The 20,177-nt window shown below is 59.1% G+C and overlaps 1 protein-coding gene across 1 annotated transcript; it reads right to left on the bottom strand.

Annotated features, from left to right (window-relative positions):
• Positions 1-579: 579 nt before the first annotated feature.
• On the bottom strand, positions 580-19,906 carry LOC103608739 (maestro heat-like repeat family member 5; the record flags this gene model as incomplete). The annotated part of the gene is made up of 20 exons (XM_008593140.1): positions 19,841-19,906; positions 19,283-19,399; positions 18,957-19,076; positions 17,154-17,276; positions 16,956-17,032; positions 16,175-16,310; positions 15,410-15,505; positions 14,309-14,413; positions 8,927-9,062; positions 8,664-8,764; positions 7,563-7,712; positions 6,717-6,868; positions 5,597-5,741; positions 4,429-4,613; positions 4,021-4,158; positions 3,720-3,831; positions 3,323-3,466; positions 2,406-2,582; positions 1,129-1,284; positions 580-739 (listed from the first exon to the last, which is right to left on the bottom strand). Coding segments are annotated over exons 1-20 (2,596 nt in total), but the record flags the coding sequence as incomplete, so codon positions are not given.
• Positions 19,907-20,177: the final 271 nt, after the last annotated feature.

Raw genomic sequence — 20,177 nt, forward strand, 5'->3', positions numbered from 1 at the left:
ACCCCTCCATCATCCACGTGTCCTTCCATCATCCATCCATCCTCCCCTCCATCGTCCATGTGTCCAGCCACCCCTCAACTGTCCAAGTGTCCCTCCGTCCATCCCTTCACTCTGGCCCGCACTCACTCAGCAACTGTTGGTGCTGGCTCTGGGCTGGGGCTGGTGTTACAGACACAGCCGTGAGGCAGACCCTCTTTTAGCCCAGTGGAGTGTCCACAGGGCCCTTAGGTTTGATGGATCTGGGGCACCAGCAGGAAGGGAGCCTGAGACTGAGGTAAGCCAGTTTGTGAGGAAGAAATGAGAATTCTAGGGGGTTCCCTGAGAGCTCAAGAAGGGGCAGTGGGGGTGGGGGGAGGGCAGGAGGAGGCCTGGGATGATGGTGTGGACAGGCTCTGAGGCTAATGCTGGAGGAGTGGTCTACACAGAGAGTGGGCGCCCACGGCCAGCAGGGACATTGCCTGGCGTGTGGGTGGGGGGTGCAGGCTGCAAGGTTTCCCTGAGGAGTGGCACCAGGCCAGGTCTCCGGTGACAAGCGGGTGTCCATGCAGAGGTGAGAAGGGGCACCTCACAAAGGCATACCAGTGAACCCTGGGGCCCATGTGACACGGCCACAGTCCAGGGCTGCAGTTTCAGGGCCACCCTGCAGATCCTCTGTGGAATTAAACAGGGTCCCCTCCAGGCTGGGGCATCGGGCAGACAGGGTGTGGTGGGCACTGTCACAGAGGGCGTGATCTGCACACTGGTCCCGGGAGGGGAGAATGGAGGCATGAGAAGGACCCTGGAGGCCAGGCTCCCCAGGCCTGGGGGGTGCATGGGGGGGGGGTCTGAAGCCAGTGGAGGTCTCCAGGTCCTGGTCTATGGAGGAGGGTCGGGATGGAGGACCTGGAGGCAGGTGGCTGCAGGAAGCACCACCTGGACAAGTCCTCTCCTTTCTCCGTCTGCCCATTTGCCTGTCTGGCCAGGCACAGCCCTCCCTACCTGGCCCGGGCAGCCCCTCCAGGACAGCAGCCTCACTCTGTCCTCTGCTCCCCGGGGTGGAGGCTCCTGAGCTGCCTGACCAGCCCTGCCAGCACGGGCTCCTCCCGTTCCCGCCCCCCGGCCACCCTGGTGCGGCCTGAGCCCACTCACCTTCACCACTCCAGGGCAGGGGTCGACCAGGTGGAAGAGCAGTGGCACCAGGACCTGGGAGGCGATGGTCTTGAGCGCCTGCTGGAACCTCTTGCCTCCACCGTGGATGACATGTCCGAACAGGAAGATGGCTCCTCCGCGCACCTCTTCCCTTTCCTGGGGAGACGGCAGGCCGGCCCTCAGGCAGTGGCCCGTCCACCCCCATGCAGCCTCTCCGGCCACAGCCCTTCTCCCACCCCCTCCTGCCCAGAGGCTCCAGGAGCCAAGTGCTTGTCCTGATTCCGGTCCCTTTGGCTGGGGCCAGCGGCGCTCCTGAGTCCACGACCCTGCCCTCCAGGCAGCCCCAGCCCCAGCCAGCCCCTCCCTCCGCCTCCAATGGCTCCTTCACCGCCGTCTGGGGCTGCAGTGCCCCTGGTTTCCCTGCCCCTGGCCACCCTCCCATCTCCCGCAGGCCTCTCCCCCACAGCTCGTCTCCTCTGGGTTTCCCCGGGAGGCCTGGGGCTGCTGGCAGCTGCGCCTCATGCCAGGTCTGCCCCTTTCCAGCTCCATGACCCCGGGCAAGCACCTTCACTGTGTGACTTGGTTTCACCGTGGGTGAATGGTGCCTAATCACAGCGCCTTTGCCCTGGGTCATGGAGAAGACCGAGGCCAGTCCCCGCAATGGCGACTGACTCCCAGTGCTCACGCCGCAGCCCGAGCCGCCTCCCCACCCTCTCCTGCACCTCCAGGAGCTGCAGCGTCTGCCACCTGCCCGCCTGGCGGGGCTCACCCCGCTCTCCCTCTCCCACGCCCCAGTGACAACCAGTCTCTGAGGGGCCCCTCAGGTCCTTAAGCCCCCCTTACCCCTTACCTCACCTAGTTTATTCAAAAGCCCTGAAATCATTTTCCCTGCCCCAGGCTTCTCTGCCTCCATGCCCTGCCATGGGTCTTTCTAAACTGCTACCCCTGCCCTCTCCCCTCCGCAACCCCCAGCCCTATCTCCCTGGCTGGAGGACCTCGTCAGCCCCCACTGGCCCTGGGGAGTGCCAGCGGCTCCATGGAGTGGAGATGGGAAGCCCAAGGGCAGCGTGGCCCTTGGCCAGAGGACAGAAGAACGAAGCTCCTGCGTGGGCAGGCCCGGCTCCAGGGCCAGGATCCCTGCCCGCCAGCATCCCCCATCCCCCCAGCATAGCAACCCACAGCCCAGGAAGGTGGGCTTGGGCGAGACTGCACAGGTGCCTGGCTGGCAGGGGACCCACCCGCCACCCCTCTGCGGCCCTTGGGAGGTCCCCGCTCACATCTTCAAACAAGGGGGGCAGGTGCTGTGCAATCTTGAGGCTGATGACACCAGCTCTCTGGACTCCCAGGCGGTGCAGGATGTCACCCAGGATCTCCATGAGGCCCGAGGGGTCCTTGGGCTCGGGCTTCAGGAAGCTCTCCAGCAGCCCTGTCAGCTGGTCCCGGAGCAGGGCCCCCTGTGGGAGACCACGCCACTGCTGTGGGAGACCACGCCACTGCACGTGCAGCCCTGCCCACTTCTGCCCGCACTCACTTGGGGTCGCCCCCCACCAAGCTTTCCCTTACGGGGTGGGCTTTGGGCTTCCTGAGCAGGTGCTGTATCTGCTCATCTCCAAGCGCAGCTCAGAGCTGCACCAGTGACTGCTGAGTGGATGGACAGAGTTGGGTTGAGTCCCGGACCGAGGCCACTCCCAGCCCACTCCCTGCCTCCCTTTCTCACTGGCCAGGGAAATGGATAAAACCACAGCAGTTTATCTGAGGAGCAAAGCTGGGGGCCTCAGTCCCAGCCCTCAGTCGGCGTCATGAGGGGACGATGTGTTCTGGGAGGCCCACAGCGCAGCGGGGGAAGGACACCCGCTTTCCAGCAGGGGTGAGTCCTCCAGGCCATGTGGAGCATGAACAAAGGACCTGAGAGATGCTGCCGCGTAAGGGACTCCTACCCGGAAAGGGGACCAAAGTCACCGATCTCAGAGCTCCCTCCAGCTCAGACACTCCAGAACCCCAGCCCTATGCACAGCAGCAGGGTCTCCCAAACTCTGCTGCCTTCTGTCCCCAGGCCTGACTTGCTCTCCCCATCAACCCCTTCCAAGTCCACCTACCAGGGAGGCTCTTTTCAAATGCCCTCTCCTCCCTGTAGCTTTCCTAAGATTTGAAGTGGGCATCTCCCCCAGATGTCCCCACATCCTCCCCCTCTCACCTTCTCAGGGTGCATCAGGGCACTGCTGAGGCCCTTCAGGCTCATGGCCCGCACAAGCTGGTTGGGGTTGTGCAGACCCAGGCTCAGGAACTTGTCCATTCTTCTCCGAGACACATGCTGGGAGACCACTGGGCTGTTGAGAAACTGGGCAGGGTGGGCAGAGTCAGCCCACCAGTCAACTGAGGCTTCCAGGGAAAATCAGCCATGCTGCAGCAGGAGATAGGGGGCTAGACGGAAAGAAGCACTTCCAGACAGCTGGCAGATCCGACGTGCGAGGCAGGAGTTAGGACGCTTTCGTATTGGAGGACGGAAAGCAAGTCCAGCTCTTGGACCTTCTTCCCAAGGGGCAGGGGCACTGGTGAGGAGCAAGGATGGGCGGGGCTGGGGAGAGGCTGACCTCTGTGATGACGAGAATGGCCACGACGTTGTCCCGCTCCTCTCTGCTCTTCATGGAGATGACCGCCTGCCCCAAGACAGCCTTGACCTCACAGTCATAGTGGGCCATGGCCCTGTCAGAGGGAAGAGGCAGGCACAGGGTCCCAAAGGTCCCCCTTATCCCCTTCCCCTGCAGTCCTCAATAACTTAGGGAGCTGATCCTGGCAACTAAGTCTGGCATCGGGTGCCCCATCAGGGTGTGGCCTGGTCTGCTAACTGTCTGCAATCCTTCGCAGGCAGAGGGCACCCAGGCTAGTGCTCACCGGGCCAAGAGGGTCACGCCCTCTGTGTAGGTTTCCAGATGCTCAAAGAGCTCCCAGCCCTGCAGCAGCTTGAGGTAGGCGAACACCTCCCAGTAGTTGGTGGTCCAGAAGAGGCCCTTCAGGGCTTCTAGGCACGTCCTGGGGCAGTGGAGGGTCATTTGGGGGAGGTGGAGTCAAGGCAAGGGGCTCATTCCCCACCTGGGACCTGGTGTCCCCTCACTCAGGAGCCCACTCCTGACAGCGGGTGGATGCTCTGTCCCCTCTCCTCCAGCCTGGGCTGTGAGTCCCCATTCCTTTCCTGGGTCCCTAGCATTTACCTAGCCCAGGGCATGTTGTCCAGCAGGGGCTCTGTGGGGGTGTGGGAGGAGCCAGGAGGAGGGGTGGGGAGGAGTCCTGAGAATGGCTCACCTGCAGGGGCTGAGGGGCTTCATTTCTAGGACATCTTCCTGGTAGTCCGAGATGCCCTCAACCATGCCCAGCTCAAACAGGTAGTGGAGCTGCGTAAGTAGACCCAGGAGGATCCCTGCAAAGGCCCAGTGGACTGCGGGCTTGCACTCCTGGGTGTAGAGCAGCTCGTAAATGGTGCCCAGGGCCTGCAGCGGGACAGAGCAGGGCCCAGATGGCACCCAGTGAGCAGGGCAGGTGGGAGTAGCAACCACACTCCACATGGAGACTCTGTCCCCAGGGCCCCACTGCCTACGCCTGGCCCCACCGTGGGATTCACCTTCTAGAACTCTTGGCCACTTCTGGCTGGACCTGGGTGGGCTCCCACCCCACTCCTGCAGCAGCCTTGAGGCAGGGCCTGAGAGGCTGGCCCCGCCCAGCCCCTGTCCTGCCCCAGGGCCGGGCCCCTGAGCTCCTGGCTTCGTCTCTGCTGGCCAGCCACACAGCTGGCCTCCTTTTCCCTGGCTCAACTCCCTCCTCAGGCGACCTTCTGCCTGGGCCTCTCTTGCTCACTCTGGGTGTCCTGCCGGTGAGGAGGCCCTTCCCAGACCACCCGCCACCACAGACCATCTTCGCCCCACACCCGCCCTTGCTGCTTCCTGCCAGCTGCGAGCAAGCCCAACAGCCTCTCCACGCCCTTTGCTCTGCCTGTTTTTGTCACCCCGACAGGTTGTGACACTGTGTTGTTCACTGACTGGGAGTCCCAGGAGGGCAGCCTGGCCTCTCCACTGTTTGCTAACAGACCCCCACTAACCCCTTCCTGTGAGTGTGTGTGACGCTTAGGGTTCCTGTCTGGCAGGACGTGCAAAGCAGGGCATTCTCATGGAGAGATGGGCACTAGTGACCACAGCAAGGCCCTGTGCGGAGGTTGCCAGTCAGCTAATGCGCCAGGTACCTGGTGGGCCTGATGTGTGCAGGGGCAGGGACTCCTGGAACAGGGCAATGCAGTGCCCACCTGCGAATGTGCAGTCACAAGCTGTGACAAGGGCCATGAGGGTCAGGCACATGATGGCAATGGTATGGGATCACCCTGAGATCCCATGTGGTCCCCAAATGATGATGCTGATACAGAGGGTCACCCGGGTGGGGATACAGGGCAGGGGTGTCTCCCAGGGGCACGGGCGCTGCTCACCAGCAGAGAGGTGAGCTGGGTATGCTGCATGGACCTGATGAGGTCCCTTGCGGGCCTCAGCTTCAGCTTCATGTAGAGCAGAGTGATGACCTTACGGGCCAGCCGGTTGTTGGAAGCCAGGGCTTTCCACAGGGGTAGGATCCGCCTGGGGAGACAGGGGTCCCATCCCACCTGCTGGCTGGCCATGCTGGGTGGGTGGGCAGATGGCCAGCAGGACCCACTGCATGCCAGGCCATCAGCAGAGTGGATTGCTGGGCACGTTAGAGTGGAGGTGGCCAGGCCCTGCAGGATTGGTGATCCCTCCATCTGGGGAGGGGTCCCGGAGGCTTTGCTCTGATGGCCAGCGGGGCTTGGGTTCCCCCCAGAAGCTCTGTGCAAGGCTAGTTTTCCCTGACACTCACACTCACTCCCACCTCACACCCCCTCGCCATGTACCCCAAGCAAACCACTGCACTCCTCAGCCTGTCTCCACTTGGAAGTCCAAGAACAAGAGAGAGCCTGGCAGAGCCATGAACCACGTGGGCATAACTCACTAATCCCCGGTCACACCGTGCTCCCTCTCAATGGCTGTGCAGCCCCAGGAGGGCCCGATGTCCCCAGCACCTCTCAGACTGCAAAGTGTTCGCACAGCACTTGGGGCTGCAGCTTCTGACCCAGCAGGGCCAGGCAGGGCCCATGACTCTGCATTTCTAACAAGCTCTGGATGATGCTGATGCTGCTGGTCCTCGGGCCGGGGTGTGAATAGCAAGGTGTCACCATCCACAGGATGCAGCTTGGAAACCCAGTGTCACCCAGAGGGGCGGCTGGAGTTGTACACGCCTGGGGCTCTGGGACAGCAGGTTGGCCTCAGGGACTCTGAGTCTGAGGGATGCTTCCCGGCTGAGACTGCTGGAGCCCCAGCCTTAACCCCCTCAGCCTAGGGCATCTTTGGGGGACATTGCTGGCCCTGGATCTGGAGTCCAGGAGTGAGGGCTGAGTCTGGTGGGTGCTCTTAGGCCTTTCTGCCTCTCACAGTCTGGAACTGAGTCTGTGTACAGAAAGCATCTACGGACTGGGAGGGTGCACGGATGCTGATGGACAGATGTCCACCTTTGGGTGTGTGGGCTGGGCAGGGCCCTACCTCTCCGAGGGGGGGCACAGGGACAGGACCACCTCAACTGTCTCCTGGGTGTGCTGGGTCCCCAGAGCCGTCATGGCCTTCATCATGGCCTGCATGTTACTGAAGGTGATGCCCGGCAGCTCCCGGAACAGGCTATGCAGGACCTCGGCCACCTGAGCCGGGAGGGAAGAGGTGGACAGTGCCTCAGGCAGGCCCCTGCTCAGGCCAGGGGGCCACCTGCTCCAGGAGGTCAACTGTGATCTCTTCAGCCACAGAGGGACCCCCGTGCAGATCCCTGGTGGGACCCAGCTCCAGGCCTCATGCTTGTGCCACGCCCAGTCATTTGTACCCCTCACCCCCTGCTTGTTCCCATGAAGACGGGAATGACAAGCCTGGAGGGGCCCATGTGGTTGAGCCTGAGGGAGCACCTACGTGGGTCAGCCTGGCAGCCTCTGCAGCATCTGTGTCCAGGGTGGCTCATGAACTGAGTTGGCAGAGCCAGACTGAGGGGTACTTAGATCCCAGGCCGGGAAGTGACTTTGTTGCTCTGCCAGCAGGACAGGGGGAGGTGAGGGCCTCCGCCTGCCACACCTGCTGCCTGGCCTGGTTGCCCCACAACAGGCAGAGGCAGCTGGAGGTAGGGCCGTGGGCCTGAAGCACCCTCAGGACCCCCCCCTCACAGGCTGCCAGGGTTGGGGGTCCCAGGGTGATCAGCATAAAGAGGTGTGGTGTGTGGGCATGTGCACATGGGCAGGCACACAGGACACACCCGTACACGCAGCCCCTGGTGTGCAGCTGCCCTGCTCCCCCCTCCTGGTGCCTACAGGGAGGTGCCCACCCTGAGTGGGCCTCGGTGCCCAGCCCCACCTGCTCGGTCTTGAGTCCAGGCCCCTCGAAGATCATCAGGAGGAGCTGCGAGGCCAGGTCGCGGCGTGGCTGGCTGTGGCTGCACAGGCTGTGCTGGAGCGTGAGAACCAGCTGTGTGTGCTGGGCCACGGTCAGGTTCTTGTCGAAGGCCTGTGCCAGAGAGCAGAGACAGATGAATACCATGTGCCCAGACCTTGGGAACCTGGGAAGGGCCTGCCCTGCCTCGACACTGCCCCTGCCCCAACCGTCCCCGTCCCCAAGCCAGGCACACAGCACCCCTTCTCAGGAGAGCTGCCCTAGGGCCAGTGGGAGTGAGCAGCTTGTGCCAGGATGCCCCCCACGCCCACTCCGCAAGCAATGACTGGCCCGCTTTGCACACAGTTCGTGGCTCTCTGGGGGCCGGGCTTGAGACACCTCTGGTCAAGCTCCTTCCTTGCCTCACCTGGCTTCCCTCCTCACTTCCCCTGAGAACACACCCTCCCAGCAACAGGCTTCTAAGCCCATGGCTCCTCAGGGGACTCCGTCTGCACCAAGGTGTCACTGCTTCTATCACAGCCTGTCCCAGCAGCAGGCAGGATCTCAGGCCTAAGTGACCCTCACTTGGAATGTGGGGAAACTGAGGCACAGCCAGTTAGGGGCGGAGCTTGGACTCAAGCCCAATCCCTCAATCTCAGTCCACCCGGAGGGCTGAGCCTGGGAGGGAAGCGTGTGGGGAGGTGGGCCAGGGAGGGCGGAGAAGGGAGAGGCCATCCTGGCTGGCAGGGACTGAGGGGAAGGGCTAAGACCTTAGGGGAAGGACAGTCCCCAGCAAACCGAGACAAGCTGTCAGCCTCGTGACAGAGGAGAGGCCAGAGGAGGGAGAGACCCCGAGGGAGGCCCTGGAGATGCCAGTGAGAGCCTTGGGACCAGCGGTTCTGAACGGGCCCGGGCCCATGTCTGGGGCAAGCTGGGGGAGCTGCAGCGGTGGGTTTCTAAGGGGAGCCCAGCTGCTCCCTGCGCAGGCCGCCCGGGGCCTCCCTCAGCCCCTGTGCGCTGGGCTGGGGGCTCTGCTGGGCGCCCCCCCCGGCCGCCAGCCCTGCCCACCCAGCGCTGAGACCTCACCTTCACCACATCGTGGAGCTTCACGTTCACCTCCCGTGCCCTGGAGGCCCGTCCTTCAAAATGCTTTGTTTTGTTCAGGTGCATGAATCCCACCGTCCTCCCTGTTGTGAGACTCACGGTCAGGAGGAGCTACTTTGGCCTGGGGAGGTGACACGCTCCTCCAGCAGTACTGCCCCAACTCACAGGCCAGGAGCGAGGCAGGGGACCCAGGAGCCGAGGAGCCAGGCCCGGGCTCTGCCCCCGCTCCCCTGTGCCCAGCTCACCCTTCTGCTGAGCCAGAAGCTGGAGGAGGAGGAAGACACAGCGGCGGGAGAGATCCCGGGTGACCCCGTCCTTGTCCTGCCACAGCAGAGTCAGCAGGCCTAGCTGGTGGCCCAGCATGGAGGGCGTGGCCTCTTCCTGGGGATGGGGGGACAGGGCAGGGTGGTGAGCAGAGCCACGCCTGGCTTCTCGGGGGCTTCTGCTGTCCCAGGCCCTCCAGCTTTGGGGCTCTTCCAGTCCATTCCCGAGCTCGGTGCCTCGTGGGAAGCACAGTGGTTGAGCCTCTGAACCGGGCTCTCCACCCAGCTCCGGGAAAGCCCTTCACCTCTCTGGCCTCGGTCTCCTCGCCTGTCAGAGGGGGCGTTTCCACTGTGCACGGTGAGAAGTTAGGGGCGTGCCCGCGGTTATTTCCCTCCATGCACACATGCGTGCTTGTATTTCTGGCTGCGGTATGACTTTTTTGTATTCATCGTGGTTTATCAGCCATTTTGATTTTGACATGCCTGGTGTGTGTGGTTTTCTTTGTGTTTATCCTGCTTGGGGTTCTTCGATATTCTTGGATCAATGGATTCATACTTTTCATCAAATTTGAAAACCCTCAGCCATTGTATCTTCAGCTATTTCTTTCTGACCCAATCCCCTCTCTTCTTCTGGGACTCCCTCTGTACGTGATATTGTTCCACAAGTCACTGTGGCTTTGGCTGTTTTTTTCTCTGCTTTTCTTTTTCCTCTGTGTGCTTTGGTTTCAATGGGCTCTACTGTCCTGTCTTCAAGTTCACTAATATCTTCTGCAGTGTCTGATCTTCTGGTAAGAACATCCAGTGGCTTTTTCATTTCAGATACTGTATTTTGTTTGCAGTTCTAGAATTCTCACTTGGTTTCTTTCTTTTGAACAGTCACCATTTATCTATTGATATTTCATGACTATTTTCATTACATTTATGTTTTCCTTTAAAGTTTTGAACATATTTATAATAGCTGTCATTTATAGGTCTAATTCTGCTAAATAGTTTCTCTCCTGATTATGAGTGAATTTTCCTACCTCTTCACCACGTCAAGTAATTTTTTATTGTATGCTGGACATTGTGAGTGTTCTGCTGAATTTTATTCCAATAGGCACTTCATTGATCCTTTTGAGGCTTGGGCTTAAGTTTTCGTTAGGGCAGATGGAGAGTAGCCTTCACTCTGGGACTGGAATACCCCTATTATTAAGGCCTGGCCTTTATGGGCTGTTCGAGGAAGCTGCTCAACCTGGAGCTCCTTTTCTGCACAACCGCCTTCTCCCCAGGACTCAGATTCCAGCTCCCTCCAAATCCCTGAACTTCCATCTCTGCCTCTTCAGCATCAGGGATCCTGCTGCCAGGGCTTCAGAACAGACGATGCCTTCAGGCAGAAAGCTGGCCTGACCGTGGGGCCCTCCCCACCTCTCTCCTTCCTCTAGCTTTACAGTCCCGTGCTGCCTGTGTTCTGACCCGTTTTACAGTTGCCTACACTGGGAGGCAAGACTGACGGGCAGCTACTGCAGTGGGGCGCAGGTGGGGAGGTGGTGGGTAGTGACTGGAGAAAGGCACAAGGGAACTTTCTGAGATGCTGGAAATGTTGTCAATCTTGATACATTTATAGTTTTTAAAAGTCACTGAGCTGTCCACTTAAATTTTTTCATTTTACCATATGCAAATTTTACTTCAGTTAAAGTAGTATAAAAAACTGTACTGTATGCCTCCTGCACTCTTCACAACCAAAGGGTGGAGGGTGAGGGGTGACTTCTGCAGCATTGCCTCTAATGTCCAGCCTTGGAGACCTGGGGAGTTTATGCAGTTGGAGTTGGCATAGGCGAGAACTGCTTGTGTGCCAAAGTGAGGTTTAGACCTGGGCAGCAAGCTGCCCTGAGGCTGGGCCAAGGTAGGCTTAAATTAAGTGTGTGGGGCTGGGCTGAGTTTGAATCGAGTGCACAGAGCAGTGGACACAGAGGAGGTCTGCATTCTGGGTGGGAGGACACACTCCTCCTGTGCACGCTGTGATCACCTGGGATTTGCCTCCCCACGAGGACATGTGTGTGGCATTGCTGTTCACATGAGCATGTGGCATCTGCTTCCTCAGCTTTGGGTAATGAAGCTAAAGCCCTCTAGGGCACCTTTCTCAGTTACTGGTGTTCTCAAGGCTTTCTTTTTATTCATGAGTTCATCCCTTCAACAAATCTATATTGGATGCCTTTTCGAAAAGTTAAACTTGCCTCCCAGATAAGCTTACCTCCCCAGGCTGAGCCTGAGCACTCACCTCCAGACTGGCCTGTCCACCTGCCTGCTCAGGATCCAGGCTTGCTTGTCTCTTGGACATCTCATGCCCAACAAGCCTGCAAAAGACCTGATCTGCTCCCCACCCCCCACTTCAACAAACATGCTGCAGTGGCAGACATCGCCCCTCTCGGGTGGCGCCAACTCAGTCTTTCTCCAGTTGCACAGGCTGAACTCTGTGGAGTTATCAGAACTTCCTCTTGGCTCTGCCTGCAAACTATGCCCAGAACCTACACCCATCTCTGCCCTCTCCCCAATACCACACACACACACACGCAGAGAACTGAAGCTATATTTAAGTCTATATGTACATATCTACATCTATGTATATTAAAAATCGTGAGTTCAAACTGATGCCTCTAGCTCCAATACGAAACCACGGGCAGATTTTAATCTTAACCCTTATCTATATTTGCAACTTTTCCAACAGGAAGACACCTGACTTCCATGCCCTCAAAATATTTCCTCATTTGTACGTTTAAAATGTAAGTTTCAGAGCTGCAAATCAATATCACTGCAAAACCAAACTACTGAATTTGTTTAAAGTATTTGTTTACAGTGCTTGTTGTCTAAGGTAAAACTTTAATACAGTGAAATAATCAAATCATTAGGTGCACAATTCAGTGAGTTTGGACAACTGGACAGATCTGTATATTTCCTGCCTTTACCAAGATATAGACTATTCCCATTACCCCGGAAAGTCGGCTTGGGCTGCCTCACGGTGAGTCCTGCCTGCCCAGAAGCCATTGCTTTTCCAGTCAGTTTTGCTTGTGATTGTGCGTCACGTGATGGAATCACAGCGTGTGTCCGCCTGAGCCTGGCTTCTTGGCTGCACACGTCGTGGGGTCCATCCCCGCGCTTCCTTCCTCTTCATTGCTGCTGGGCACTTCGTTGTGCGGACCCCACGATGAGCCTGTGCCCTCTTCTGCTGATGGACATGTGGGGTGCCTGCGGTGTGGGGCTATTATGAATAAAACCATCACACGTATTCTTGCATGAGTCTTTCTATGGACGTGTGTTTTCATTTCTCTGGGGTAAATGTCTAGGAGTGGAACTGTGTGGCTGCAGGGTATATACGTGTTTAACTTTGAAAGAAGCTGCTGAAAGCTCTCCCGAGTGGTTTTGCCATCTTATGCTCCCACCAGCACTGTGTGACATTTCTCGTAGCTCCACACCCTGCCAGCTCTCGGCGTTTTCAGTCTTTATAATTTTACCCTTCCAGCAGGTGTGTGGTTGCCTTGGGTTGAATGTCCCCCCAGAAGTTGATCCCCACTGTGACGGTTAAGGGTGAGAAATCCTAGGGCCTTGAAGAGGTGATTGGATCGTAGGACCGTGCAGTAGTGAATGGATTAATAATGGAGGTCAGGGGCGTGGCTCTGGGGGCTTTAAAAAGAGAGTGAAGGAGGAACTTGGTCTCTCTCTGCTCCACTATTTCGCAATGTGATACCCTGCTGCCACTGTCACCACCACCAAGATGTGTTCCCTGGGCTTTGGACTTCCCAGCCTCAGACACTGTAAGAAATAAATTTCATTTTCTTTATAAATCACACAATTCCAGGTATTTATGTTATAAGCAACAGAAACAGACGAGTACAGTGGTGATATCTCATTGTGGTTTTAATTTGTGTTTCCTCTAGGACATTACGCTGAGCACATTCGTTTTCATGTGCTTTGTAAAATCCCTGTTTAAGTCTTTTGCCTGTTTTATTTATTTTTATTTATTTATTATTTAAAAAGATGACCGGTAAGGGGATCTTAACCCTTGACTTGGTGTTGTCAGCACCACGCTCTCCCAAGTGAGCCAACCGGCCATCCCTACATAGGGATCTGAACCCGTGGCCTTGGTGCCGTCAGCACCGCACTCTACCGAGTGAGCCACGGGCCGGCCCTTTTGCCTATTTTAAAAACTGGGTTATCTTCTTATTGAGTTGCAGGAGTTCATTATATCTTCTGAATGCGAGTCCTTCGTCAGATATATGCAGCGCAAATATTCTCTCTCAGTCTGTGTCTTGACTCTGGATTCCCTTAACAGTGTCTTTTTTTTTTTTTTCCTTTTTGTCTTTTTTCGTGACCGGCAACGGATCGCAACCCTCAGTGTCGCGCCCGTACCGGACCGGGACCGGCAACGGGATCTCAACCCTCGGTGTTGCGCCTGCACCTCGCTCAGCCAGTGAGCGGCCGGTCTGTATGTGGGATCCGAACCCTCGGGCGGGAGCGCCGCCGCGCTTCCCAAGCGGCGCACTGTAGCAGTGCGCCACCGGGCCGGCCCCTTAACAGTGCCTTTTGATGCACAGAAGTTTCTAGTTTCAGTGAAGTCCACTTTATCCATATTTTGTTTACAGTTATTGCCATCTGCAGTCTATCTAGGAAATCTTTGCCTATCCCAAGTTTGTAAAGATAATCTGTGTTTTCTCGTAGAAACTTTACGGTGTTAATTTTTCCGTTTAGTTCTGCGGTCCATCTGGAATTGTTCTTGGTTTGGGTGGGAGGTAGGGTGAGGTTCGCTCCCCCGTGTGGAGCACGCGTGTCCAGCACTTTCGCTTAAAGGACTTTCCTCGCCCCATCTAGAGCTTTGGCACCTCTGTTGAAAATCCAATGACTGTTTAAATGGGGGCCTGTTTTGACCCCTGTGCTTTTCTGTTGATGCGTTTACACTCTTCCAACTTAGTTCTCCGTTTTCAGGGCTGTTCCGGCTGTCCCAGGTCCCTGCCCCATGCGGCTGCCTGTCCTGGGCTCAGGCTATTCCCTCAGACTGCTTTCCTCCCAGTAGCCCCCTGCTTCCTCCGCGTCCTCCTTCAAGTGCTTGCTCCCATGTAGCCGTCCTATCCAGAATCCCTCCGACCACGACCACCGACCACCCTATGTGAATTGCAACCACAGCCCTGGGGCTGGAGGTTCCCTAGGGGCGGGGACCATCTTCTTGTTCCACACAGAATCCAGCACGTCACAGACACTCAGTGGATCTCGACTGCGACAACCAGCGAGTGCTGCCAGGAGGGGGCGTCATGGTCACCAGCACTCCCTGGTCCTTCCTCCAGCGGCTGCCTGGCCCCCTCCCTCCCCGAGGGTGGTGGGGTGCCGGGGACTCACTGTGATGTGCAGAAAGTCCACCACGTATTGCAGGAGCTGGGAGATGGACTGCACGGCCCGCTTGCACTCGTGGCTCTTGTCCGACCTCAGCCAGTGTTCTGTGTGCTGCCACAGAGAGGGGAGAGCCTGAGGACCGGCCACCCGGGGCCCACCCTGTGGCTAGCACTAGAGTCGACATCAGCCTCTGGCCTGTAGTGCATGTGGTGGGAATAGTCAGCTTGGCACAACCTCGAACTAGAAGAAACCCTTTAACACCTGAGAGGTTTGGTCCCCGAGTAGCCCGGCCTCCCTCAGCCACCCTCTGTCCGAGGCTTGTCTCCACCCTCAGTCCCAGCTGGCCTCTCTGCAGGCCCTGGGGTGGCACTGCAGCTTGAGTCTCCATCCCTGTCCTGAGCTCCAGGCTGCTCCCAAGCAGACCAGCCAAGCTCTGGCCAGGTTCCTTTCAGGACAGAGAAGGACAGCTGCTGTGCCCAGCACGCTGCTACGTGTGCCTCACATGTTCCCTCTAATCCTCGAGATACCCTCTGGGGACAGACCCATGCTCCCCATTTGCTGTGTTGTGGTGAGAGCAAGGCCCTGGGCTCACGGACCTAGTGGGCTCCTTTCTCTGCCTCTAGCCATCTGGGAGGTCAGGGCCAAGCCCCATCCTCTAGGCCAATTTCCCTATCTGTGAAATGGGGACATGGATGCCCACCTGTGGGCTGGAGGAATCTGTCCTTGCAAAGCACAGAGCCCAGGGAGGGTCACAGGTGCCACTAAGCTCTCAGCAGGAGGACCTAAGCAGGCTGGCTGACCCGCTGGCCCTCCAGCACCTCCCCACACCACAGCAAGGCGAGGCTTCCACACCGAGTGGGCCCAGCTGCCCGCAGTTGCACCAGATGGTGAGGTCAGTGGGGCACGCTTGTCCTTGGCAGGGTGCATGGCTCTTCTGTAGTACCCACCTCAGTCCTTACAAGAGCCGAAAGGCCTAGGCTGCGCAGCCTGCGGGGCACTTGGTCTGTGGCACAGACTACACCTCCCAGCCTAGCCCGCTCAGCACCTCCTTCACGTGTGGCGCCCACCCTGGGCAGACCTGGACCAGGACCCCCCCCTGAGACCCACCTGCAGGAGGAAGCAGACCTCGTCCAAGCTCTCATTCTCAGAGATGAAGCTCTGCAGCAGCAGGCCGAGCGCACGTGCAGTCTTCCTGTACAGCTCCTGCAGGAGGAAGACGGCCACCGTGCCTCAGGGCTGGGCCACCTGCAGACCACGGAGGGGCCCAGTGCGAGCGAGCTCTGCAAGCTTCAAGTGTCACAGCGGGACCCACGGGTCCTGCCCTCGGCCTCTCTGTCCCCTCCGGGTTTCCGCCCACTCTCTGGCTGCTCATCTTCCTTATTTCCCTTAATCGCTGCAGTCCCCAGGGGCTGGTCCTGAACTCTCTTTCCTTTTCACCCTCTTTATCCTCCTCGGGAACATTTTTTGGCTGATGTCCTCAGATTTCAGAACACAGGCAGCTGGCCCTGGGCCCCTGTACCCAAGGGCAAGAAACACGCAGCTGCTGCGAGCCCGGAGGCTTTGGGGTTGTTTGTCAGCGCGGCAGACCCTGACAGCAAAAGCTGGGGGCAGGGCACGTCTTGTCAGGGGCTCCTGACCCTGCATCTCACCTGAACCTCACAGAACACTGAGGGTGGCACGCACACCAGAGCCCCAGTTTAGGGGAGCAGAACCCAAAGACCAGAGGCCATGGCAAAGCCCGGGTGGAACCCACGCTGGGAACAAAGCTCTTTCCTCTTGTCCCTCAGCCCCCATACATGGCAAGGACTCGAGGAGTGGGCCAGCACCCAACACCCGGAAGGACGGGGAGGATGGCCCCAGGACAGGCATCACCATGACATCCGGGGCTGGCTCCATGGGGGGTAAGCTGCTCTTCAACGTCTCCATGGGTGGGAGTGTGTACAAGCTCCTCAGGCAGGTCTGCAGGATCCTGGACTTGACCATGGGTGTGAAATGGGGCCGCAAATTGCTAGAAGGGACACAGAGAAGATTCTAGACTTTTTGCACAGCCCACAGTCCTGGGAATAAAAGGCCTGGCTGAATGGGTTCCCAGTGGGGAGAGGCTGGCACAATTCAAAATGTGGAAGTAGTCTGGGACAGGTTTCAGACTCAGATTGGGGGGGTGCTGTTGGGAAAAATGGACCTATTTGGACTGGGAGGGGCCTGTTGGAGACAGGAGCTGCACTGAGCCATCCCGACACGTTCACTTAGTTCTCTTGGGTTCATTGACATCGTTAGTGAGAATACTTAGGATTATTCTGGGGTCATATTCAGAGCTATGAATGGGATCAGAGGTCAGCTGGTGAACCAGGGTCAGGACTCAAGGGGTGACAAGGCCAGAGCATGATTAGGGCTCAGCATGTGACCAGGATTAAGGCTCAGCATGTGACCAGGATCAGGGCTCAGCATGTAACCAGGATCAAGGCTCAGCATGTGGCCAGGTTCAGGGCTCAATGTGTAACCTGGGTCAGGGCTCAGTCTGTGCCAACCTATCCTGGACGCAGAACAAAGCAAGTCTGATGGCCCCACCCGCTTGCCTCCACTCACACGCTGACCCCCACTCCATCCTCAGATGGCCTGGGCCATCCTTGTCCCTGGACCTGACGGGCATTACCTCAGTCCCTCAATGACCAGTATGATCTTCTGCCGGCAGAGGGTGGCCAGGAAGTTGGGCTCCTTCTGCAGGAGGCACTGGGGGGCAGATGAGGGGCTAGTGTGGCAGGGTCTGGCATCCAGCCTGGCCTGTTCAGCCCCTGCCCACCCTGGCAGTCCCTTCAAGCACTGCTGGGCAGGGCCCCTGGGGGCCTCTCACCAGGAGACACCCGATGAGCTCGGGAATCTGAGTGAACTTGTAGTTCTGGGCACCATCCTCCCGCCCGATGGCCTTCGTGAGCATCACAGCCGCCGAAAGGAAGCTCGTGTCTAGGATGTCGTCCTGCCGAGCACACGTGGGTGCCGGGGCAAGGTCAGCGGAGCGTTCCCTGGGGTCCTGCTGCACAGCCCCAGCACACAGCCTACCCAGGGTGCAAACAGCATGCATGCATGCACACACACATGTGCACCACACCCACATGGCATCCACACAGCACACCCATACACACAACATCCACACACACGGGCACCACACCCACACGGCATCCACACACACACACAGAGCACATCGTCATACACACAACGTACACAGAGAATATCACACACCCAGATCACACCCTCACACACACACAGCACATCTATATCCACACAAAATACACACAGCACACACAACACACACCACACATAACACCCGCAACACCACATACGTATACACAACATCGTAAATATAGCATAGACAGCACATACAACGTGCATACAACACACACACACACACACACACACACACACACACACACCCCGCCCCCCGCCCAGGCAGCCCAGGCGGCACAGGCAGTCACAAGCATGTCTGCTCTCTGTTCGCTGCCTGCGTGACACTTGGGTCTGCAGCACTGGAGCTGCCGCCTTTGCAGGGTCGTGAAGGGCACCCCCCTGCCTGAGGCCCAGGGCTGTGCAGGGAGGGCAACCACCGCCCTTCCCTGGCCTCACAGACCTGGGCTGCTCAAGCCCCGTCCTGCCGCCACCCACAGCCAGGGTGGCCGGACCGTGAGTGGTGGGTGATGAAGAGCGACCCGGGGTCTGGGAGCAGACCCCAGTAAAGTGCTGGAGGGGCACCCACCAGGGGCCCATTGCCTGAGCTGGTCTTGAGGGTGCAGGCCGTCTGCCCTCCTCCTGTCCGAGGTGGGGCGGTGGGTGTGGTGGGGCTCACCTGGCTGCTGCAGGAGAAATAGTACACCATCCTGGAGACAATGTTGTCCACCCAGGGCAGGATCCGCTCCCTGGCCTGCAAGGCCATCTGCCCGTAGCATAGCAAGCAGGTGCTGCTGACCCATTTCCAGTGCAGGTTGGGCTCCAACAGCTGTGGGTGGGCGGGAGCTGGGCCTGCAGGGGGCCGCTGAGCTCCTGGCCTGTCCCTGGCACCCACCACCCTGCCTCCTGCCCCGGGAGAAAGCTTCGAGCCCTCTGCACAGGTTCAGGATGAAGGCCAGTGTGTCCATACTCCACGCAGGGCTGTGTGCCCAGAACTGGTGCCAGCCCCCTCCTCTAGGAAGCCCCCCTGCCTTCCCAGGTAGCACCTCCTCCTTCGGGTGTCTCTTGCTGGTCTGCTCTTCTCAGGGAGGCTCCCAGGGAAGGGACTGGCCAGGAACGTGCAGCCACTCAACGCACCCCCCCCCCCCGGTAGGTATGCAGGTGAGCAAACAGGCTCAGGCCACACATATCACCTGAGGTCAGGGAAGGCCCCACAGCCCCAGATCCTGATGGTGGCTCAAGCCCCCACTCATGGGGCCCCAGGGACAGGACACATGTGGCAAGTGCAGAGAAGGAACGCCTTCATCCAGGGTGAGTCCCACATGCCAGCCTCTCAGGGCAGTGGGTGGTGCAGAAGGCCCCCATCTCACAAATGAGCAAACCAAGGCTCAGAGACACAAGTGACGTTCCCCAGGCTGTAAGGGGTTGGGGCACCAGGACCCTCCCTGCCCCATGCCACTCTCCCCTGCATCGGCCAGTGGCCAGACCTCTCTACCTTGTTATCTGGGGAAGGGAGGGCCAACCTCAGGAACCTGGTGTGGCCCAGGCGCTCCAGCACTGTCCACACCACCTCCACGTGCACGGTGGCTGCCACGCCCACAGCAAGTGCCATGCCCTGCAGTCCGGAGGACCCAGTGAGCCCATCCTGAAGAGGCAGTGCAGATGTCCCAGCCCTTCCAAGGGGCCCGCTCCTCCCAGGGGGGCTCCTGTCTGCCAAGGTAGGGCCAGGATGCAGTGGCAGGTCTTGACAGTCACAGCCAGTCAGCACCCAGTGAAATGCTGCAGGGCCGCGGTAGCCGCACCGGCAGAGGTCCCACCCACCTGCCGCTGGCCCGCAGGCTGGTGGGACAACTCCAGCAGGCAAGCCAGGTGCCTCCTCACCAGCTCCTTGTGGGTGCATTCCCGGAGGATCAGCCCGTACAAGTGGAAGAGAAAGGTCTAGGGCGAGATGCAGAGCGGGGGACAGAGAAGCTGCGCGGGCTTGTCTCGGTGCCAGGCGCCGCCCCCACAGCTGCCTGGTCCCTGCTGGTCCCTGCGGGCTGCCCCCAGAGAGTGGGCTCCAAACCTAGAGGCTCTTGAAGGGTGGTGCCCAGACCCTGTGTCCAGACCGCTGCCCGATTCTAGGGCCTGGGGTGCCACTGCAGGGCTCCCTACCCCGAGCGGGCACAGAGGTGGGCCAGCACCCAGGCCTCGGGCTGTCTGTGCCTCTGCCTGTTCCGGTGCTTGTGGGCAGCAGCAGGGTAGGCCCTGACCCCGTCACACCTTCCAGCACCCTCTGGCAGAGTGCCAGGGGCTTTAGGGACTACGAAGGCCTGTGGGGACCACGGGGTATTTGGTGGTAGTGATGGCAGTCAGGCTTGGGAGTGTCCCCAGGCTTACCTGGTCATGCTCATCCAGGCAGTGGCAGATGGCCTCCAGCACCATGCTCTGCTGCATGGCCAGCATGGCCCTGATCCTGCCGACGAGCCTCTCCTCCCAGGGGGGACGCCCGCCCCAGCACACGCTCAGGAGCCCCACGTCTGGGTAGTCTGTGGAGGACCAGGAAGCAGAGAGGCAGCGCCCACCCCGCCCGCCAGTCCCTGGCCTCCTGGACCCTGCCACCCAGGACCCCTGGCACCTGCTTCTCCTTGTCCCCACCCCCGGTCAGCTCATAGCCAGGTGGGCCAGGACCAGCCTTAGAGCCAGCCCAGGACGCGTGGACACGTCCTGCAACCAG

The sequence above is a fragment of the Galeopterus variegatus genome, unplaced genomic scaffold (genome assembly GCF_000696425.1).
Source record: "Galeopterus variegatus unplaced genomic scaffold, G_variegatus-3.0.2 Scaffold8759, whole genome shotgun sequence".
In the NCBI taxonomy this organism is placed as follows: domain Eukaryota; kingdom Metazoa; phylum Chordata; class Mammalia; order Dermoptera; family Cynocephalidae; genus Galeopterus; species Galeopterus variegatus.